The sequence below is a fragment of the Amblyraja radiata genome, chromosome 14 (genome assembly GCF_010909765.2).
Source record: "Amblyraja radiata isolate CabotCenter1 chromosome 14, sAmbRad1.1.pri, whole genome shotgun sequence".
NCBI lineage: Eukaryota > Metazoa > Chordata > Chondrichthyes > Rajiformes > Rajidae > Amblyraja > Amblyraja radiata.
The window spans coordinates 27,621,986-27,646,218 of record NC_045969.1 but is presented as its reverse complement, the minus strand read 5'-3'; the positions used below and the strand labels follow the sequence as shown (position 1 = coordinate 27,646,218).

Here is a 24,233-nt window from a genome sequence, read left to right as displayed (position 1 = left end):
GAGAGGGGGAGAGGAAGGGGGGAGAGGTGAAGGGGGGGGGAGAGGAGAGGAGAGGGGGGGAGAGGAGAGGGGGGGATGGGAGGGAGCGGGGGGGAGAGAGGAGGGGAGAGAGAGAGAGAAAGGGAGAGAGACAGGGTGGGAGAGAGTGAGAAAGAGGGATAGGGAGAGAGAGAGAGATAATGCCTTTTTACTCAACCCAAACCCCCCAAACAACCATTTGCAGGCAGTGCTTTTTTCCTTAAACTAACCATAACCATATTTTCATTTTCAAACCAAATTAAGGGTACTTACTCACAGCTGTGTAGACATTTGTTCAGTCATTCAGAGCTCAGACCTCCATGTTGTAGAGACTGATTGGGGCACACCACTTCCTGGTTTTATAGTCCCTCCCCCTCCCACCAGCAGGAGCAGCAGAGAGAATGGGGAATTTTGTAAAAGCATTAATATTTCTGTCATTTTTCATCGACGGGAAAAATCCTCGGCACACATACGGCGGAGGGGGGCTCTGAGCAAGGTGGCCAAAAATGACGGCCGCAGGTGGCGGCGTTCTCTCGGAAATCGCAGCACAGAAGGCCAAAACCGGTCAAGAACAGACAGACAGACAGACAGACAGACAGACAGATAGACAGATAGACAGATAGACAGATAGATAGATAGATAGATAGATAGATAGATAGATAGATAGATAGATAGATGACTGAGTAATCAGTATCTAGCTGTAAAAATTGCTGTCAGATATTTAGGTGGGAATTTGCACAATTACTCACTTTTTTTGCAATTCACACAAATGAATGAGCAGGAGTTTATTATTCTCTATCTTAAGAATCTTATTTCTTAATCATCTCTCTTCATCTTCCACTTGGTCTCGTATATTCTTAGGATGGACAGCTAATTTGCATGAGATGAAGCAAAACACTTCATCGTATAGGTTCTGCAATCTTGGCCATTTGATGGGAATGTTCATTGAAAATTTGGTCATCAGAGCCAGGACTTGTGAACAGTGAATATGTACTCGCATCCATATCCAGAAATTCCTGTAACCCCATCAATCTGGTTAGGAGAAGCTCAGCAACACAGCAGAAAATTGGATAATTTACCAGGTTTTGTTGGTCTACCAGCAACTGAGATGGTGGTTTATTCTGAACCAGTATCTAAAAGGAAACATTAATGGAGAATAAATTATTAGGAAACCGTTAGGAATCTGAATCGTTCAATTCCAGTTTATGGAGATTTTAAAGTGTATAGAGAGAGATTTGTGCTTTTTGTTGTTGATGAGCAGACCTGTTTTTCCCTTTCATTAGACGGCACAGTTTAATGTGGAACATTTCTCAGGGATGCATAACTGGTATGCCTGCTCCCATGCTCGCCCTACATTCTGCAACGTTTGTCGAGAAAGCCTGTCTGGTGTCACCTCTCATGGACTCTCCTGTGAAGGTAAAGATCAACTGAGCTTCAATAAAATGCACTGAAGCAGCTCATTACTATTTACTGCTTTAACTCAGGGTTATCCAATATGGGCGTCCTCTACCCATCAATCCGGTCCAGAACTATGGCCAACTCTATAACATTTAACTCAGTCATCTCAATTAAATACTGATGGGCTGTTAATGAGCTGTTGCCATGTTTTGGATTAATGTTTAGAACATTAATATCTTTAATACAGTAAACCCTCTTTAGAATGGACGATAGCAGGGGGAATGGTTATTGTCAATGGTCCACTATAACCGAGTGTAATAGATGGCATCTCATGTGTAGAGATCCAACAATAAAATTTAGACTGAGCAAGAATCGCTCAGAAAAGCATTGACAGAGGTGCCTTTTTTCAGCTGAAGCATTAACGCAAAGCCTTACCTACCCTATGCTACAAACCCCAAAGGTTTCATTATGTCAATACTAATGGTGGCGGCAGGCGCGGCCGAGGAAGCTGTGGGGGCTGGGGGTGGAGTTGGCGGCTGGGGGCTGGGATGGTAGGCACGGCGGGGGGCGGCAATAACAGGCTCAGCTGAGGAAGCAGCTGGGGGTGGCATCAGCATTCCGTAGGTCTGTCCGCTATAACCGAAATCCATTATACAGAGGTCAGTAAAAACTGTATACTGTATACTGTATAGAATTCGCAGCACAGAAGGTGGCCATTTGGAAATTAGGTCGATACGAAACCTCTCCACACCACTATACATCCTAGTATATTTAACCTCATTTTGCCTACATATCCTTTCCCCATGGTAAGGGTATCAAAAACAAGGGGACATAGGTTTAAGGTGAGAGGACAGTAGTTTTAAAGGGGGACTGGAGGAAGAGTTTTATTTTACACAGAGAGGGCTTGAGGAGCTGGATGAATCCGATACAATCACCATGTTTCAAATACATTCAGACAGGCACTTGAATAGACAAGGCATAGAAGAAGGATACAGCATTACTGGGGGCAAATGGAATTAGTGTAGACAAGTAAAAAGGTGAGTATGGATGTGATGGGCAGTAGGGCCCTTTTCTGTGCTGTTCTGTGCTGAGTTCTATGATTGACTAGTTTTTATTTACTCCAAAGATTCGAGCATTAATCTGATCAACTGTTTATTAAAAATAGCGGCATTCTGATATCAAGCTAATAGTTTTTATGCATTAAATCAACATCATTTTATAATTTATAATTTAGAAACTATATTGCCTTAGTATATAAGATTTATTGGAATCCATGGCAACATAAAATCAAACTGTCCACAAATAGCTCGTGAAGTAACATAGTATGCTTCTATGAGACCCAGAGTCACAATGCTTTAGATTGATGCTGCAGTAGAATATCTTTGTGTCAAGATGTTTGAGTCATTCCTTGACAGGGCCAAAAGGACACAGGCACTGTCAACGTAATTGAGTTATAATGATTTTTGTCAAGACCGAGAAAACAATTTGTTGCAAGTGAGCCTGTCTAATTCCTATCGTCATCTAACTTCCAGTTATTATGGCTGCACATCCACAGCCTGCAGTGACTTGTGTGTGAATTGTCATCTCTACTGTTGTCTTATTTATTTCTATTTCTCACTTGTATTTATTTCTGGATTAAAGAATATAATATTCATTCCTGCAGATTAACACTTTTTTAGTGTTTAAGAAGGAAAATATATTAATGATTTGGACGAGGGAATTGAATGCAAGATCTCCAAATGCTGTATCCGCTGACACAAAGCTGGGGGGGCAGTGTTAGCTGTGTGGAGGATGCTAGGAGGCTGCAAGGTGACTTGGATAGGCTGGGTGAGTGGGCAAATGCATGGCAGATGCAGTCAATGTGGATAAATGTGAGGTTATCCACTTTGGTGGCAAAAACAGGAAAGTAGACTATTATCTGAATGGTGGCCAATTAGGAAAGGGGGAGATGCAACGAGACCTGGGTGTCATGGTACACCAGTCATTAAAAGTAGGCATGCAGGTGCAGCAGGCAGTGAAGAAGGCGAATGGTATGTTAGCATTCATAGCAAAAGGATTTGAGTATAGGAGCAGGGAGGTTCTACTGCAGTTGTACAGGGTCTTGGTGAGACCACACCTGGAGTATTGCGTACAGTTTTGGTCTCCTAATCTGAGGAAGGACATTCTTGCCACAGAGAAGGTTCACCAGACTGATTTCTGGGATGTCAGGACTTTCATATGAAGAAAGACTGGATAGACTCGGTTTGTACTCGCTAGAATTTAGAAGATTGAGGGGGGATCTTATAGAAACTTACAAAATTCTTAAGGGAGGTACACAAAATTGCTGGGGAAACTCAGCGGGTGCAGCAGCATCTATGGAGCGAAGGAAATAGGCGACGTTTCGGGCCGAAACCCTTCTTCAGATGTCTTCCATAGATGCTGCTGCACCCGCTGAGTTTCCCCAGCAATTTTGTGTACCTTCCATATTCCAGCATCTGCAGTTCCCTTTTGAACAAAATTCTTAAGGGGTTGGACAGGCTAGATGCAGGAAGATTGTTCCCGATGTTGGGGAAGTCCAGAACAAGGGGCACAGTTTAAGGATAAGGGGGAAATCTTTTAGGACCGAGATGAGGAAAACATTTTTCACACAGAGAGTGGTGAATCTCTGGAATTCTCTGCCACAGAAGGTAGTTGAGGCCAGTTCATTGGCTATATTTAAGAGGGAGTTAGATGTGGCCCTTGTGGCTAAAGGGATCAGGGGGTATGGAGAGAAGGCAGGTACAGGATACTGAGTTGGATGATCAGCCATGATCATATTAAATGGCGGTGCAGGCTCGAAGGGCCGAATGGCCTACTCCTGCACCTATTTTCTATGTTTCTATGTTTCTATGAACTGCAGATGATGGAAAATCGAAGGTAGACAAAAATGCTGGCGAAACTCAGCGGGTGAGGCAGCATCTATGGAGCGAAGGAATAGGTGACGTTTCGGGTCGAGACCCTTCTTCAGACACATGTGGGGGTGGTGGGGGCGGGAAGAAGAAAGGAAGAGGCGGAGACCGTGGGAAAGCAGGGAAGGGGAGGGGAAGGAGGGAGAAAGCAAGGACTACCTGAAATTGGAGAAGTCAATGTTCATACCGCTGGGATATAAACTACCCAAGCAAAATATGAGGTGCTGCTCCTCCAATTTACGGTGGGACTCACTTTGACCATGGAGGAGGCCCAGGACAGAAAGGTCGGATTCAGAATGGGAGGGGCAGTTGAAACCACCGGGAGATTAGGTTGGTTATTGCAAACTGAGCGAAGGTGTTGGGCGAAGTGATCGCCAAGCCTCCGCTTGGTCTCACCGATATAGAGCAGCTGACACCTAGAGCAGCGGATACAATAGATGAGGTTGGAGGTGGTGCAGGTGAACCTTTGCCGCACCTGGAAAGACTGCTTAGGTCCTTGGATGGAGTCAAGGGGGGAGCACCCGCTGAGTTTCTCTTTTATCTACCATCTAGTCCAATGATGTCAGTTCTGCGTGCAGTCTGAGTGTGGCTGGCAAGACCTGCCTGTGGGAGGGGCACACTTGAGGATAGTGGGGGCACGGGAAAGACACTGTGGCGGGTGCAGTTTCTGAGGTTTTCATGCGTACACTGGCTCTGGTGATTCAGTCCTGTCGGCTTCCTTCAATGTTAATACAGACCCTTTCACTCAAAGTGTACCAGTCTGTCCTATCTTAGGTACGAGACTCCAGCTCTCTTGTAGGACGGCAACCGTTGTTGAGATGTCTTTGAATTCTCCAATTAGTAAGAGTTTTATAATGTGCAAATTTAGTCACCAAATAAGGCAGTGCCTTCTGCAGCAATTGCAACCTTTTCATTTTGTTTGATTTTAGTTACCTCTTTAAGGTGATATATGTTCTGTGGGCAGCAGTTTGATCGGATTAGTCTGTCAGAATTCATTGCATCACATCGGGAGCGAAAGGTTTAAAGTTTAAAAAAAAATCTAATTAAATAATTCAATTTATTTTTAAAACCTGGGTCCAAATGCTAGCTGACCAAATCACTAGTGACATTATTATTGGAAGACATGTGTGACACCATCAGTCAACTTTCAACACAGCAATAGGACTCACTGTGACAGGGAGTTTACCATTTTATTAAATAGAGTGGAAAGAAGATTCGATGGAGATAATTAATGACAGAACATCTAATTCCTGCATAGTTTAGGTTGACAGATATGACAAAATTTGCATTAGAAATCAGGTGAGAATTCACAGTGTTAGCTGAGAGTTTTTAATCTTGAGAATGCAGTTAGTGTGCTAATGAGTTACTGCTCCTCTGACATGGGCACATTTATCCCTTTGAATACACAAGGATATAATGCACCTAATATTAGAAGTAACATTAGATTAAAAGTAACATTAGCAAATTTGCAGATGACACAAAGATGTGAGGAGGATGCTATGAGGATGCAGGGTGATGGACAGATTGGGTGAGTGGGCAGATGCATGGCAGATGCAGTTTAATGTGGACAAATGTGAGGTTATCCAATTTGGTGGCAAGAACAGGAAGGCAGATTATTATCTGAATGGCGCCAAGTTCGAAAAAGGGGAACAACAACGAGATCTGGGTGTCCTTGTTCATCAATAACATTAGCAAATTTGCAGATGACACAGCATGCAGGTACAGCAGGCAGTGAAGAAAGCTAATGGCATGTTGGCCTTAAGAGGAGGAGTTGAGTATAGGAGCAAAGAGGCCCTTCTGCAGTTGTACAGGGCCCTAGTGAGACCACACCTGGAGTATTGTGTGCAGTTTTGGTCTCCAAATTTGAGGAAGGACGTTCTTGCTATTGAGGGAGTGGAGCGTAGGTTCACGTGGTTAATTCCCGGGATGGCGGGACTGTCATATGCTGAGATTGGGTTCTATACACTGGAATTTAGAAGGATGAGCGGATAGGCCATTTAGATGTGTCGACCATGCTGTGAGTTTGAGTTGAGGGCGAACTCTTCTAAACTCGCAGATTACGTCGCCACAGTGGGACAGCCCCTTTATGGGCCTGTCCCACTTAGGCGACCTTTTAAGCGACTGCAGGAGACTATGCAGTCGCCACATGTTCGCGGGCGGTTGTCGGGGAATTGCCTTCATGGTCGTGTGAAGAATTGCCGCATTTCGGGAACTAGTCGCGTCCTCATTATGGTCGACGCAAATTTTTCAACATGACTGGAATGAAGCCGCCATGGAGAGTAGCGAGAATTCCCGTGCCATAGGTGGGTCGCCAGGAGGTCGAAGGTTCTCGTAGGTTGTAGCCGGTGCTGACCTACGAATTTCATTGGCTCATTGGGAAAAAAAACTTAAGTAGTAGTTTTCAGAACCAAGAATAACTGACCGGTAATGTTAATGTCCGCCGAGCTTCACAGCCGTGTATCTCTGGCTTCTTAAATGTTGGCTCCACTCCTTCTCCCTCCTTCTCCCCACTTCTCCCTCCTCCCCCCCCATCCTCTTTTAAAGGACTTACCGTACACTGTGCTTTAGTCGTCTTAATAACATTGCCAACCTTCCTGTTCATCGCGATATCACCTTGGCTTTGCACCTTGTGAATTTCACTCAGACAGCTCTCCCCCCGCTTGCCCTGTCCCCCACCTGCATAACGGGCTGGTGAAGGAAGCAATGTGTGTGTGTTCCACTCTGACAGTCGCCGTTCCATTTGCCAGTTTTTCAGGCGACTCCGGTCTCCGGCAGTCGCCTGTAAAATCGCCTAAGTGGGACAGGCCCATGAGGTAGACAAAAATGCTGGAGAAACTCAGCGGGTGAGTCTGCATCTATGGAGGAAAGGAATAGGTGACGTTTCGGGTCGAGACCCTTCTTCAGACTTGGGGTTAAGATTAGACCCGAAACGTCACATATTCTTTCGCTCCATGGATGCTGCCTCACCCGCTGAGTTTCTCCAGCATTTTTGTCTACCTTTGATATTTCCAACATCTGCAGTTCTTTCTTAATCATTTATTTGATTAGTGATCAAATGTCCGCCGAGCTTCACAGCCGTGTATCTCTGGCTTCTTAAAAGTGATCAAATAAATAGTGGAAATCCTCAGTCGAGTTGTTAACAGCTAAACTACCTGCATTTATCAATCATTGTTGTTCTTTGTAACAAGTCCCAAGCAGCATCACAGAGCATTGATACCTAGTGTGTGATTCTGAGTCAGGCAGAGGTTAAACGTAAAAGAGAGAGAGGCAGATGGAATTCCAGATATTGGGGTCGGAGTAGCCATAACAATGACAATTAGTGCATTCCCATTGTTATTTTGATATTGAGCAAATTGACATATCTGCAGCCTGCCAGGTCTCGCCAGAGGACAGTTAAGTCAATAATGTGGATCTGAGATTAGAGTCATATATAGATATTCCCTGAGGGACAAATGCTGGAATACAATGCCCTCTATAGTGTTTGGGATAAAGACCCATCATTTATTTATTTGCCTCTGTACTCCACAATTTGAGATTTGTAATAGAAAAAAATCATAGGTGGTTAAAGTGCACATTGTCAGATTTTATTAAAGGCCATTTTTATACATTTTGGTTTCACCATGTAGAAATTACAGCTGTGTTTATACATAGTCCTCCCATTTCAGGGCACCATCATGTTTGGGACACATGGCTTCACAGGCATTTGTAATTGCTCAGGTGTGTTTAAATGCCTCCTTAATGCAGGTATAAGAGAGCTCTCAGCACCTAGTCTTTCCTCCAGTCTTTCCAACACCTTTGGAAACTTTTATTGCTGTTTATCAACATGAGGCCCAAAGTTGTGCCAATGAAAGTCAAATAAGCCATTATGTGACTGAGAAACAAGAATAAACTGTTAGAGACATCAGCCAAACCTCAGGCTTACCAAAATCAATTGTTTGCAACATCATGAAGAAGAAAGAGAGCATTGGTGAGCTTACTAATTGCAAAGGAACTGGCAGGCCCAGGAAGACCTCCACAGCTGATGACACACCTGTCCGACAGATCAGAATCACTCTTCAGGAGTCGGGTGTCTATTTGTCAATGACCACTGTCCGCAGAAGATTTCATGAACAGAAATACAGAGGCTACACTGCAAGATCCAAACCACTGGTTAGCCACAAAAATAGGATGGCCAGGTTACAGTTTGCCAAGAAGTACTTAAAAGAACAACCACAGTTCTGGAGAAAGGTCTTGGGGACAGATGAGATGAAGATTAACTTACATCAGAGTGATGGCAAGAGCAAAGTATGGCGGAGAGAAGGAACTGCCCAAGATCCAAAGCATACCACCTGGCCTGGGCACGCGTGGCTGCTGAAGGTACTGGCTCACTTATCTTCATTGATGATACAACTGCTGATGGTAATAACATAATGAATTCTGAAGTGTATAGACACATCCTATCTGCTCAAGTTCAATGATCTTCCACTGTCTGGCCATAACTGGTGCTACAAGCATGCATTCACAGGAGGGAAATTAGCCCTTGTTGTAAAGCCATAAGCTCGGTATTGTTAATTGTAAACACCTGAGATTCAGCCACATGTTTGATATTTTTTGAGCTATAAACTGGGAACGGGAGCTCTTGGTGTCTGTAGCACTCCTGGCATATCCAATGATAAAGAATCTCAGGGCTGTGCTTACTCTTGAGGGCCTGGCTAGGCAAGGACTTCTTGATCTCTTTGGTCAATTTGCAGATGTCGCGAAGATTCAGCACTAGCTCTGGTCAGCTAGTGGTGAAAGACGCTTCACGTCCTCCAAGACTAACTTTACCCAGAAAAATGCAGAAAGGCTATTTCCATTAGTAAATAAGTAAAAGCTAACAGCAGGGTTGTGCAGGCTGGAAATTCTGCACGTAAAGAAATGAAAGATGTTGTGAACAAGTGAACAGCAGTTACTACTCATTGTCATTGTTCTCCAGCACTTATCCCACCACATTAGAGTGGTAGATGCTCTGTTATTTTATGTTCATTCATTGTGTGTTGGTGCTCACTCCCAGTGGGAGTAGCTACACATTTTCTTGATGTTGTGTTACCGCTAAGGTTTCATACTATCATAACACTAGACATGTTCGGCCACAGGGTTGCACAAAGCAGTTTAACTCCAAATAGGTACAAAGATATTCAGCTTTGTTGGTACAAGTTCGAATTCTTTGTCAAAACAACAAGTGCCCCATCTAGTGGGTCAATTGACATCAACCAAAATCTAATTCAGATATGGGAATTTAAGACATGATGAATTTTGTGCTCAGACATGTACCTCTGTCTCGTTTACAGTTTGTAAGTTCAAGGCCCACAAGAGGTGTGCTGTGAGAGCAATCAACAATTGCAAGTGGACAACCCTGGCTTCAATAGGGAAAGATATCATTGAGGATGAGGATGGGGTAAGTATGTACATCTGCACAAGTAGCCCACTTCCAATGTCATTTGACACTTCTGCTAATAGATAAAAATATAAGCTATGACAGAGATTCAGTGATCCCTCTGGGCATGTCCCCAGGGAGAAGCACTGAAGAATATTTATTCTTCAATCAATACAAGCAAATAGGAACATGATATAAGTGCAGGATTTAATCACCTGTTCCACCATTCACTGAAATCAGAGCTGATTTGTAAGGAACTTTAAATATACATCGCTCCTGTTCCTGGGTTCCTGAAAGCCTGTTCTGTTCACCCTTGATATCACGGTTGAGCTGTCACTAAAATCAATAAACGTGCCTTTCTCACTGTCTTTTATTATCTGGTGATTAACAAATGTCTCAGATTTATAATTAAATGTTGATTTAGAATTAATTAGTTATATTTGCCAAAAGGCTTCTAAATTTTGTCTACTTGTGTGAGGACAATCTTTTAGTCTTGAACGGCTGGGTTTGATCTGTCTCATCCTCTACTCATTGTGAAGGCTTCAATCAAATATTCTGTCATCAAACCCCAGTTTGTGCAGTGTCCCCTTGCAAGGAATTTCTGGTTAGTTTATTCCATACCTCAGTTGCACCTCTTTAAGAAGCGGATTGCAATAAGATTGGGTGACCAATTAGGATTAGTGTAATGGGAATCCAAACAAGGTAAAGAACGTGGATCTGTAGAAACTGACTGACCTTATTCACTAAACATATGAGGGAGAACTTATTTGCACATAGAGTAGTAAATACGTGGAATACAGTCACTGAGAGCATTTAAGAAACGTATAGATGAACACTTGAATTACTGAGACATAGTTTAGTTTCATTTAATTTACATCATTTATGATTGTCACGTGTACCGAGGTACATTGAAAAGCTTTTGTTTGCATACTATCCAGTCAAAGTAAATATATAGAGGGTTATGGACCAAGTACTGGGCAATGGGATTAATATGGAGATTACTCTGGACAGTGTGGTGAAGTTATGCCTGCTTACATGTTGTATGATTCAATGATTCACAGAGTAGCCTTTTTTATTATAAAAGGAGGAAATTCCATGGGGATTTATTTGGGAACACAGTGTTGGCTGTGTGTGAGGGGTGAGAATTGATGTACTAATAGTTCCCTACTACTCACTAGTGAGCTAGGTTAATTGCATGTGTTTAAATGTGTAATTTATCTGTTTATTACATAGAACTTTATTGAGTCATTTGATTCAATAAACTCGGGCTATTGATTTAGTCGAGTGAATAGTTATTGATTTTCTAACTGGCTTGTGGTTTCTTAAGAGTTTGATCAGCACAATATTAGGAAATCCTTTTCATAAATGAGTGGGGCTTCACTGCTTTCCTTTAATACGGCAAAAGCAGTATTTTGCCAAGCACCATTTCTGATGATTGACAAGGTAAACAAAAATATTATCCCTGGTGTACATTTGGTATATGTTTAAGCATTCAGCCCTTCTAGTGCTCTACTTCAGTCCAGTTTTAACCCATTTTATGGATGTAGACTGCACTGGTTGCTGCAACAACTTAGCATCTATCAGTCACATTTTAATGAGGTGCAGGTCATAAACATTGCTTTCACCATCAATTATACCAATGTGCCATCTGCTAGTGAACAAATGGGTAGAAACATAGAAAATAGGTGCAGGAGAAGGCCATTTGGCCCTTCGAGCCTACACCGCCATTCAATATGATCATGGCTGATCATCATCGAACTCAGTATCCTGTACCTGCCTTCTCTCCATACCCCATGATACCTTTAGCCACAAGGGCCACATCTAACGCCCTCTTAAATATAGCCAATGAACTGGCCTCAACTACCTTCTGTGGCAGAGAATTCCAGAGATTTGTTGAGCCTGTGTGTTGATTCTGTTCTCCCCACAGGGATGTCATACACTGCCGACAAGTCAAGTTGCGTTTATTGTCATATGCGCAAGGACGGTGAATTGGTGGAGGAGGAGGACTAATATCCTGGGAGAGAGATTGACTAGTGCCATTCAGGGGGGTGTAAACTAAATTGGCAGGGTAGAAAGCAGGCAGGGAAGAGGTTGTGGAGAAATACTGTAGTCAAAGAGAACAGACAGTGCAGACCGGTGCACAGTAAAGAGAGAGGAAAGACTGGTGGTTTGAAATGTATTTATTTCAATGCTAGAAGCTTAACAGCTACAGTGTAAAGGCTTGGACAGGGTGGAATTTGTTAAATATGTTCAAGAAAGCTTCCGTAATCAATATATAGAGAACCGTACTAGAAAGGTTGCAACTCTGGATGTCCTCATCTGGAATGAGATAGGGCAAGTGGCTGAAATATCAGTTGAGACTATCTTTAGGTTCAGTGACCATAATTTTATTAGTTTTAAAGTGGTTATGGAGAAGGATTGGGCTGGCCTACAAGTTATGGGTGGCATGGTGGCGCTGTGGTAGAATTGCTGCCTTAAGGGTCTTTCCCACGAGCATGCGACTCCATGCGGCAAGCACGACCTAACGTGGTCGCTTGAGCCGTATGGCCTCGCGGGGCCGGTCCCACTTCGATCGCCGGAGCCGTATGGAGTTGTGCGGAGCTGGTCCCGACATCGCGCTGGGCTCCGAAAAACTGACCGTGTTCAAAAATTCTGCGCGGCAACGGCCTGCCGGCCCGCAGCCACCTCAACGCCATACGCCTCACCTCGACGGGCGTGCGCAGCGTCTCAACGCCATACGCATGTCTTGACGCCATACGTCACGCGCGAACTTCCCGCGGACTTCGCTCGAACTTCACTTCACTCACTCGACCTCCGCGCGGCCCCCGCTTCTGGTTTGGTCACGCTCGCCGCATGCAGGCGCATGCTTGTGGGACCGGCCCTATACGGGGATCACTCGACCTCCGCACGGCCCCCGCTTCCGATTTGGTCGCGCTTGCCGCATGCAGGTCGCATGCTCGTGGGACAGGCCCTTAACAGACCCGGGTTTGATCCCAACTACGGGTGCTGTCTGTGTGGAGTTTGTACCTTCTCCCCGTGACTTGTGTGGGTTTTCTCTGAGATCTTCGGTTTCCTCCCACACGCTAAAGACATACAGGCATGTAGGTAAACTGGCTTGGCAAATGTAAAAAATTGTCCTAGTGTGTGTAGGATGGTGTTAACATGTAGGGATCGCTGGTCGGTGCGGATCGGTGGGCCATAGGGCCTGTCTCCGTGCTGTATCTCTAAACTAAACTAAACCGCGGCAAGGCTGATCATGAAGGCATTAGGTGTGAGAATGCGGAGGTCGATTGGGTGAGTTCTTTGCCGGTAAGAGGCGTTCAAAGATGAGATAGCAAGAGTACAGAGGTGAAATCTTCTAAGGAAAGGTTATGAGTGGCAAGTTTAGGAACCCTAAAGAGATGTTGAGACTCTAGCCAGGAAAAAGAAGATGGCATACGTCAGTTTTAGGCAGTCGGATTAAGCAATTCTCCATGAGTATTAGTATAGAAGTATACTTAAGAAAGCAATCAGGAGAGCAAAAATTAGACATGAAATGAAGCTGGTAAGGTAAAGGAAAATCCTAAGAGATTCCTCAGATATATTAAGAGTAAAAGGTGGTGAACGAAAGAATAAGTCCTGTAAAGATCAGCATGGCTGTCTTTATGTAGAACCACAAGAGATGGAGGAGATATTAAATGAATGCTTCTCATCCATTTTTACTGAGAAGATCATGGAAGCTTTGGCATTAAGGTGGAAGAGTTGTGATGCCTTAGATCATATGTGAATTACCAAAGATATAACATTAACCTTGATCTCGTTTATTTGGGGCTTGCAAAGGTGAATAAGGATTAGGCTCTTTGGATAAATGGGCTAGTGACAGGGGTTATGTAAACAGCAAGGGAAATAAAACATATCCAAGATGGGGTTTAAATTATGCAGTAAGACATCTATTCACATGCTGCTAATACCTTATGCTTTGTTTTTTGGAGAAACATACAATGAATTGGTGCTTTATTTTATGCAATTAGATCGCCATGCCTCATCAGTGGCTCGAAGGTAACCTGCCTGTTAGTGCCAAGTGTGCCGTGTGTGACAAGACATGTGGCAGCGTACTCCGCCTGCAGGACTGGAGATGCCTCTGGTGCAAAGCCATGGTGAGCAGTTTACCTTCTTCTCTTTGCTGCTACGGTGGTAGATGAGGTTCAAGAGTGAAACACAATTTTCAGATACACTAAAATGTATTATACAATAGCATTATACTTACAAAGCATGGAACATGCTGTTGCTATCTTCAAGCCTCATCCCATCACACAAAATCATAGACAGAGAAGAGTTGTACAGCGCACAAGCAGGCCCTTCAGCAGACCATGCTGACCTTTTTGTCCATCAACATTAATCTCATTTATCCACATTAGGTCCCACCCCCCACCTACAATATGTCTGAAAAAGGGTTCCAGCCCAAAACGTCACTTATATATGTAAACCAGCAACTGGAGTTCCTTCTATGTCATATTTTCAAGTGTGTAAAGTGGAACGATAGCAGAAATGTGTTTAAATTACTCGGCCTTTCTATTCTAAGATTACCAGCTCCTGTTCAAGCCTTTTCAAAGCTTGGGATACTTTGTTGAAGTATTTCTGAGATATGCTGTAGGTCATCTACTGCCACATGTAAGTTTATTTCACTCTTGTCATTTTCTTGTCAATTCGTGTAACTATCAAACACTGTCTGTTTCTGCAAGGTGCACACTGCCTGCAAAGAACTGTATCCTCGAAAATGTCCTCTGGGCCAGTGCAAGGTGTCCATCATTCCTCCCACTGCATTGAATAGCATTGATTCTGATGGTAAGTAATTACACTGACAAGATCTATTGCCTTCTTTCTGTATGTCATTTAACCGTGAAGTGGTGTAAGCCTCGTTAAGAAGAGCTCTCTTATTCTAGCTTCTGGCGTTGCATCTCAGTGTTGATTTCCAGCAGAATTTGACTGAATGTTAGTGAGGGAACGCTGGTAAATAAGGAATATGTGCTGAAGGATGATTAGAGCTCAGTTTAGTAAAGCCATACATTTATTTGGGACAATTCAAGGATTGATAGGGTAAATGTTTCTATTCTGATATTCAGAATAAGAATCAAAAACATCAGATTTAGTGCTAATCAATCTTATCACAGAAATGTTGTTGAGAGAATTAATTCCTTGTTTCTTAAATGCTCATCTTTGCTTTAAGAATTCCCTAAGCCTTGCCTTTTCCTTTCTCTGTAACCTCTTTAAATACATTTCTTAATATCTGCTTTATGGGATGTCTCTTTTTGTCTGATTTTGTTTGTGAGAGCAGCCTTGGCCACATTGATGGCGCTTTTGATGCACGGGCTAATTTAGTTGCACTCCCTGGGATATAAACATTTTTAATGACCCTATTCTGCCCGCTTAAATATTCCCAACAACCATCAGCCTCTTGAACACTAACCTCGGCCTCAGCAACTACGATTTACCATGGAAAATAAAAGACACACATTGCTTGGAGAACCACAGCCGTCAGGCAGCATCTTTGGAGAACATGACATTTCTGGTTGGGATCCTTCTTTAGAATGAGTGTACTGGGAGAGAGAGGGGAACGAAACGTGGAAGAGAGGAGTGGCAGGACAAAGCCTGGCAAGTAATAAGTGGATACCGGCGAGGGGGATTAGATAAAACCCAGAAGTGAAAAGACAAGGTGTGAGACAAAGGATTAAAGAGTTGTAAATTGTGAAGCGAGAGGAAGGAATGTCAGTGGAATAATTGAGGGCGAGTCCAGGTGGACACAGGGGGAAGAAAGGGGGAGGGGCGGAAAGAATGGATGCAGGATCCTCATCAGAGGCCTTACCTTTGTACCCCTACACTCACACCTCAACCAGTTCTGAGCCTGCCATGAGATTGAGCTCTTCTTCCATTGCCTGGGTTTCCAGGCCCTTTTCCCTGGTGAGGAGTCTTCGCCTGCCGGTGACAACCCCATTCGCCCATCTCCAACATTCCTCCTCCTCGTGGACTTCCCCTTGCAGCCTTCTACTCTCTTTAGACCTTTATATTTCACATTACTAGTGAGACATCAACCGTCTTGACTTCTCCACTTCCTTTGCCCACTCCAATCTCACCCTCTGAACACACAGCTCACCGCTCGCTAATCAGTAATCCAAACATTGTTATATCCTGCCCCTCCTCTCTTCCAGCTTTCTTCACCCCATCCCCCACCATAATCGGTCTGAAATAGGGTCCTGACCCGAAATGTCACCAATCAATGTTCTTCAGAGCTGCTGCCTGACCTGCTGAGTTACTCCAGCACTTTCTGTCTTTTTTTTGTAACCAGCATTTACAGTTCTTTATTTTTCTATGATCTACTATGGACTTTGTTTTGGTTGCACTATGGACTTCAGATTTGCAATATTATAGTCTGGTTACCTAATATTACTGATTACCTAATATTAATTTATTGTTTAATTGATTCTTGTATTAACTGATTATTTGTGTGTTGTTGCTTTAATGGGCCTGTTAAGCTGCAGCAAGTAGGAATGTCATTGTTACATTATCAATACTTATGGCAATTAGCCATTTTTGACTATTTACTCCCACTCTGCTCAAATTTTCTTGTGAAAGATCTCTGCCACTGAAATGTTTTATAAATGCAAACAGTAGAATAATATGTTTCTGGAAATGCCCATTTCTGTCCATGATCCTCATATTTGTCATAGTAGTGTTGTGTCATTTTCAATTACAATTATGCTAATGATTAGCTGCACATAGTAAATCTTTTTAGGTTAAATGGATAATGACAGTGCCTGTTGCAGAATTCATTGCCTGCCTGCTGAGGCATCATTCTAATCTTTGAAGTACAGTGCCCTGGATTAATTCTGCTCAAAGGCACTGTTTGCTCAGCCTTTATATGGAAAGCTCTGAGCTGCTGATAGTGACTGATAGAAAGCCAGCGATTGTTGGCTCTTGTCCCTGTTCATGGGGGATTCCATATAAAATCTCTCCAGTATTATCCATAAGATATAAAATTAGAGGACACACCAATGATTGAAGATTTCCATTTGCATAGAGCCCATTGCATCCTCAGGGCAATGTTTTGCAAATAATTAAATACTTCTGAAGTGTTTTAACGATTGTAATATACTGAAATGAGGTTGGCAAGTTTCCACGAGAAGCAGTTAGATGAATGAGCAGATGTTTTTTTATGTTGATGTTTATTATGGGATCAACATTGTCCAAAATACTAGGAGAAATTTCTCCACGTTTCCTTTAGAACAGTAAAGTAGTACAGTGAGTAGAACCACTGCCTCACAGCTCCAGCAATCCAGGTTCGATCTAGCCTTAGTACGATCTTCGAGGAGTTTGCTCGTGTTCCCTGTCACTGTGTAGATTTTCTCCCACCTCCCAAAAATGTGCAGGTTGGCAGGATAGATGGTGACACAAGGAGCTGCAGATGCTGGTTTACCAAACAAGTGCTGGTGTAACTCAGCTGGTCAGGCAGCAGCTCTGGAGAATATGGATAGGTGATGTATCAAGTTGTGACTCTTCTTCAGATTGATCCACTGAGTTACCCCAGCACAATGTGTCAGATTGGTAAATTAATTGGCTATCATTGGCCCAAGTGTGTAGGTGAGTTAGGGGTGGAAGCTTCATGGGAATGTGGAAAGAATAAAACAGATTAGTGTAAAAAATAGTGTGACAATGGGTACTTGAAGGTTGGGAGCAGACACAATGAACTTTTGTGCTGTATCTCACTGTGAGACCGACCCTCGGTTTTGCTCATCTTGCTATGCAACAATCCTTCAGTATTGTGAAGCAGGTCAGATGGATTATGTGTTCAAACACTAGCTTGAACCTGCTACCTTCTAATTTTGAGGCTGGAACAGCATTGAACCAAGTTCACAAGAAGATACTATGTTTAAGATGATTATCTACATGGAATACATTGATACACAAAAAGCTGGAGTAACTCAGCGGGGCAGACATCATTTCTGGAAAGAAAGGATGGGTGACGTTTCAGGTCAAAACTCTTTTTCAGACTGATTAGGGATAAGGGAAACAAGAGATATAGACGATGATGTTGAGAGATAGACAGCAATGAATGAAAGCTATGCAAAAAAGTAATAATGATAAAGGAATACATTGATGCTTTTCATCATCATCCCAGGCATGCCTCAATGCCAACTATGGAAAGTAATAAAACAAAAAATTGCAGATGCTGGAAATCTGGAGCAAATGCAGAAAAGAGAAGAAATGGTCTGCAAGTCAGGCAGCATCTGTATGGCATCTCCATCCATTTCCTGCATCTCTGCACAAATCCCATCTTCTCCTGAACAAAGTAAAATAAGTTCCCCTGGTTCTCAACCTCAACCCCATCAGCCTCCACATTCAACAGATCATAGTTTATAATTCTCACCAATTCTAACAAGATTCCATCACAGACACATATTATTTTTTCATCATTTCAGAGGAACTTTGTGACACCCTGGTCTGCTCAATCATCTTGACAGCACTCCCTATCTTACGTTATTTTACCGCTACCTCAGGAAGTGCAACATCTGTCCTTGCACCTCTTTTCTTCCCATCATCCTGAGACCCAAACACTCTTACCAGATAAGGCAACAATTCACTTGCACTTCTCCCAATCTTGTGTACTGCAATTGGTGTTCACAATGTGGCCTCCTCTACACTGGAGAGACCAAACACTGATTGGGTAATTGTTTTCCAGAGTACCTGTATCAATCCATTAGAGTGTCCTTGAGTTTCTTGCTGCCTGCAACTTTAGTTCCCCATTTCACTCCCCTACTGACTTCTCTGTCAATAAGCCAGTTCGGTATTCCGAAAAACACAAGGAATCATGGGATTTGGCAAAGGTCATTTGAGAATAAAAAAGCAAACGGGGTGCCTGGTAGCGGGGGAGAGCGGGGTGTAACAGCGAGAGAGAGGGGGTAGATGCGAGTGGGAGACAGGGAGAGACTGAGAGTTGAGGGAGAGAGTTTTCAGTTTTCAGACAGACAACCACTGGTAAAGTCATGGCTCGTTGCTTCTAGGAGAGTCGAGAAAATGACCTAAATCGAGAGAATGCAACTTCAGAACCCCCTCGTTTCGACCGCGCTGGAGATTTCCGCGGGTGCAAGAAACAAATGACCTAAAGTTTGCGTTGAGTGAACTGAGTGTCCTTACCGTCCTCGTCAAACACCAGCGTTTTGTGAGAGTGGTTGGATCCCGGGATCGAGGAGTCAGCGGGCCGCGGTAACTGGTGCCTCTCCGCATGCCGTTGGAAGAACTGACACCTCTACTCCCCCGGTCGAGCGCTGCCTCCTCGAACCCGCTGCTCAGCGGTGGCCGACTAGGATTCCAGAGCATCGCCGATGCCTCACATCAACTCTTGATCCCCGTCGCCTGTCCGGGTAATGTGACTGACGTTGGTTGAGCTGAAGCTGGGATCCAACCACTCTCACAAAACGCCGGTGTACGACGAGGACGTTTAGAACACTCAGTTCACTCAACGCAAACCTTAGGTAATTTGTTCCTTGCGCCCGTGGAAATCCCGGCTCCCATCCATCTCTTGATATCTAATGATTTGACCTCCATTACCCTAGAGGGAAGAGAATTCCAGAATTCATTACCATCTAAGAGAGTCAAATTTTGTGTACTTCAGTTTTAAATGACCGCCCCCTTATTTTTGCTGCTATGTCTTCTTGTCGTGACTCCTCCCACTTGTGAATGAAGTATTGCTCATGCTCATGTTTCAAGGTATTAAGCCAACCCTATTGGATGGTGTAGGACAGACTAAGGTTGACGCATGGACTGTTTTTGATGCAGGGTTTTGGAAAGCCAGCTGCCCGCCTTCTTGCGCCAGTCCACTTTTAGTCTTTGTCAACTCTAAGAGTGGGGACAATCAGGGAGTCAAGTTCCTACGAAGATTCAAGCAGTTGTTAAATCCAGCTCAGGTGTTTGATCTCATGAATGGAGGACCTCATCTTGGGTAAGGCTGAATCTGAAAATATTTTCAACTGACTTATACCATTAATGCAAGTATCTGCCCATATGACAGTTACTGATTTTTATTAGAATATTATGTTGTGGTCAAGACACTTACACCAGTATGAGTTATCTGTTTCCCTGTGTAAATTCAATTTTGCAGTATCCTAATTTTACTGATTGCGTTTAAAAGGCATGTTTGCTTTGAAAGGTGAAATTCCTTCTCTACATAAAGATACGTTATTTTCAATCACTGACCAGTGCAACTTGCATTCTGTTTTTGTTTTTTGTATGCATCCGTTAACCCTTTGTGGTTTGTGGGGCTACATGTGATGAGGCCCTGAAGGATTTCTGTCATTTATGTGGGAATGAGCCTTTCAGACAGAGCTCTATCATTCTATAGGATAGTAGAGTTCCTTCTTTTGTAATCTTTACTTATTTTTTTCTTTTACAGATTACGATTGTTTCAAAAATTTGATACTTTCCGTATTTTAGTTTGTGGAGGAGATGGAAGTGTTGGATGGGTGCTATCTGAGATTGATAAGTTAAACCTGCACAAACAGGTGAGATGGAGGGAATGATAGCAGACATTATTTAAGCTTTAAAAAAAAAATGTTGATGTTAAATTGATTATTTCATGTGTATAAATTCCTCCCGGTGAACACTTTATTTCCCGTTTTCTTCCCCTCTCTTCCCTGTGCCCCACCTGGAATTGCATCCATTTCTCCCTTACCCCTTCCTTTTCCACTTATATTCCTTCCTCTGGCTTCACCTTATCTCATACTTTTCATCTCTGGGCTTTGTCCAACCATCTGCAAATCATACTCCCAACTTTCTCACCACATTCAGTCAGCGGAAGGGTCCTGACCTGAAAGGTCGCCTGTTCATGTTCTCCAGATATGCTGCCGGACTCACTGGGTTATTCCAGCCCTTTTAAAAAAATAAACTAGCATCTGCATTTCTTTGCGTCTGCTTTCTTTCAGTGTTATGCTCTAACTTCAATATATTATGAACTGATTGGAATTTGCTTATTGTTTTACAATATCTTTACAAATGCAATCTATGGTGCAGAGAAGTTCCAGAGACACTATGCTATGGAATGAAATTAATCCTCCATTAGCAAAATTTCAGTTTTCAGAAAATAATTATTTCCAAGTTATCCCATCTCATCACTTCAGCTATTGCTTCCATGGGCAGAAAAGCATTTAATTACCTCTTCTTTGCTTCAATAATCTTCCATTGTCATCTTTTTCATATTTCACAGAGACACTTACTCCATTTTCCCATCTATTGCCAATCATTCCCTGGAGGTAATGTTGCTAGAGCAGTGTGGAGGGAAGATAGCTGTCTCTTCCACAATCCACTGGCTCATCCTTTCATCAATTGTATTGGAAAAGTCTAACCATTCTTTCAGTTACTTCACCACATCCTGTTGCCGTCCATTGGTCCTGATTATCTCATTGTCAAGCTGGGAAATATTATTGCATGAATCATTTGCACATCATTAAATTATTATAAAAATTAAAAGCAACATTATATACATTTCTATTAGGATCAGAAGACTCCATCTTCAGCCGTTATTCCCTAATGTGACCATGTAAAAACTATTTATTAATTGCATTTCTCCTGTTCCCTGTTCTCCTGTTAACAATATCATGCAAAGTCTCCAGAAGAATGGCTACATGTGACTTCCCGTTCATGATGTAGCAATGTCCATGTGCAAGTATTCAGTCAGCAGATTTCTCAATTGATCACCTCCAATAGCAATTGAACTTGTTGATCTGTGATTTCTAGTTATCACTCTTGACATTTTTGTTGAATTGTGTGCTTTAGCAGCTATTTTGCTCAAATTTACCAACAGCTAACCTACAAATCTAAGTTTCACTCCAACTTGGTGATACAAGTTTACTAAGTAACATATTTTAGGAGATCGTAACCATAATATGCCATTTGCATCTTTATTCTTTACAGATTTTGTGCTGTAATTTATTCTATCATTATTTATTTCTGGATTCTAGATTTTTATTATGATTTTAAATGGACTAGAAACATAAAAAAAATAGGTGCAGGAGTAGGCCATTCATTCATTCATTCATTCATCTAAAATCAGTACCCCATTCCTCTTTTTTTCCCCCATATCCCTTGATTCCTTTAGCCCTAAGAGCTAAATCTAACTCTCTTGAAAACACCCATTGCCTTCTGTGGGATACAAATTCCTCAGATTCCTAAATGGCCTACCCCTTATTCTTAACCTGTGACCCCTGGTTATGGATTCCATCAACATCGGGAACATTTTTCCTGCATCTAACCTGTCAAATCATTTAAGAATTTTATATGCTTCTACTTTCCCCTTTCCCTTCCATCCCCTTTCATCCTTCTAATTTCCAGAGAATACAAGCCCAGTCGATCCATTCTTTTTATCATATGTCAGTCCCGCCATACCGGGAATTAACCTGGTGAACCTACTCTGCACACCCTCTATAGCAAAATGTCCTTCTTCAAATTAGGAGACAAAGATTGCACACAACATTCCAGGTGTGGTCTCACCAGGGCCCTATACAACTGCAGTAGAACCTCCTTGCTCCTATACTTAAATCCTCTTGTAATGAAGGCCAACATGCCATTAGCTTTCTTCACATGCTTACTTTCAGTGACTAATGTACAAGCACACCCAGGCCTCGCTGCACCTCCTCTTTTCCTAATTGACACCATTCAGATAATAATCTGCCTTCCTGTTCTTGTCACCAAAGTGGATAACCTCGCATTTATTCACATTATACTGCATCTGCCATGCATCTGCCCACTCACCCAACCTACCCAAGTCACCCTGCAGTCTCATAGCATCCTCATCGCAGCTCACACTGACACCCAGCTTTGTGTCATCCACAAACCTGGAGATTTAATTCCCTCATCTAAATCGTTAATATATATTGTAAATAACTGGGATCCCAGCACCACTAGTCACTGCCTGCCATTCTTGAAAGGACCCCGGAGGCTTGTGAGTTATGTGGAACTAGGATCTTGGTCAGGAGGTGTATCAAAGCAGATCCAGAAATAGTGTGGAATCAGGACCTAACCGAGAGAAACATTGCAAAAACCCTGATGATGGGGCATCACTGACATTTGTGTTGCTAAGTATCTGTTTGAGACTACTCTTTGCTTCCTGTCTGCCAACTAGTTCTCTATCCATGTGAATACCCTACCGCCAACCCCCGACTGAAGAATAACCTACCCCTTCCCCTTGAATGCTTTCTGAAACTGTGAAAAACCTTCCTCACATTTGCACTCATATATTCTACATTCTGCTGCCTTCATTTGAGATTAATCATAAGCACAATCATACTTAAGTAAAAGAAGGCAGCAAAACATAGAATATAAGATTCTATTTACTGCCTGCCTATTTGCTGGCTGTTTTTTTTCCATCCCCTCAAAGTACATTTCCTCTCAAATAAAATACTGGAGATGGTAGTAATCTGCAATTGAATCAGAGAATGCTGGAAATAGTCAGCATGGAAACAGGCCTTTCGACGCAACTCGTGCATGCAAATCAAGTTGCCAAAACAAGCTAGTCCCACTTGGCCATGTTACTCCAAACCTTTCTTATCTACATACATGTCCGACTTTCCCCTCTCAACTTAAACTTATGCCCTCTAGTTTTAGATTTCCCTACCCCATTTAAAAGATTGTGACTATTCACCTTATCTATGACCCTCATGATTTTACAAACCTCTATAAGGTCATCCCTGAGCCTCCTGTGCTCCAGGGGGAAAAAAAGACCCTGTGTAATAAAAGACTCTTTTGGTCAGAGATGCATTGCCCAGAGAGGCTGAGAAAAAGGGAAGACATTATTTAACAAAGATTGAGTGTACAAATTAAGGAAGAGTATGCCCAAGAAATTAGTCTTGAGAACTACTAATGTCCAAATCCTGCTGTTTTGCAGTGTCAGCTCGGAGTTCTACCATTGGGAACAGGAAATGATCTGGCACGGGTCCTCGGCTGGGGAGGGTCATGTGATGATGACACACAGCTCCCCCAGATCCTTGAAAAATTGGAACGGGCCAGCACCAAAATGTTAGACAGGTAAGTGCACATGTGATTGGTAACGGAGGCTTGTGGGTTATGTGGAACTAGGATCCTGGTCAGGTGGTGTATCAAAGCAGATTCAGAAATGGTGTGGCATCAGGACCTAACGGAGAGATACATTGCAAAAACCCTGATGATCGGGCATCACTGACATTTGTGTTGCTAAGTATCTGTTCGAGATATTGCTGGAAATCTAATCACTTCAGCAACTCTGAAGCAAAATAGACTTGTGTTGACATTGTGCTTTTCACAACCTGCAGACATCACCAAGCACTTAACTGCTAATTTAGTATTTGTGGTTTGAAATGAGAATTAAATGTAGAAAAATGACAGATATTAATATTTATATATCAATATGGATATCAATATGGGATGCTAAGCTGAAAACATAAATTTTAAATTGCATGATAATTGTGAGGGGGAGCTGGGGAGATAAATTGAAA

The 24,233-nt window shown here is 42.7% G+C and overlaps 1 protein-coding gene across 5 annotated transcripts in view; it reads left to right on the top strand.

The window, feature by feature from the left end:
* dgkh (diacylglycerol kinase eta) overlaps positions 1 to 24,233 on the top strand; it is a 285,492-nt gene that overhangs the window by 184,255 nt on the left and 77,004 nt on the right. For all 5 annotated transcript variants that reach the window (XM_033032903.1, XM_033032904.1, XM_033032905.1 and 2 more), the window contains 7 exons: positions 1,302 to 1,434; positions 9,653 to 9,759; positions 13,749 to 13,874; positions 14,460 to 14,562; positions 19,549 to 19,711; positions 20,162 to 20,270; positions 23,648 to 23,787. In XM_033032903.1, the coding sequence (XP_032888794.1) occupies positions 1,302 to 1,434; positions 9,653 to 9,759; positions 13,749 to 13,874; positions 14,460 to 14,562; positions 19,549 to 19,711; positions 20,162 to 20,270; positions 23,648 to 23,787 (881 nt within the window). The remainder of the gene's footprint in view (positions 1 to 1,301; positions 1,435 to 9,652; positions 9,760 to 13,748; positions 13,875 to 14,459; positions 14,563 to 19,548; positions 19,712 to 20,161; positions 20,271 to 23,647; positions 23,788 to 24,233) is intronic.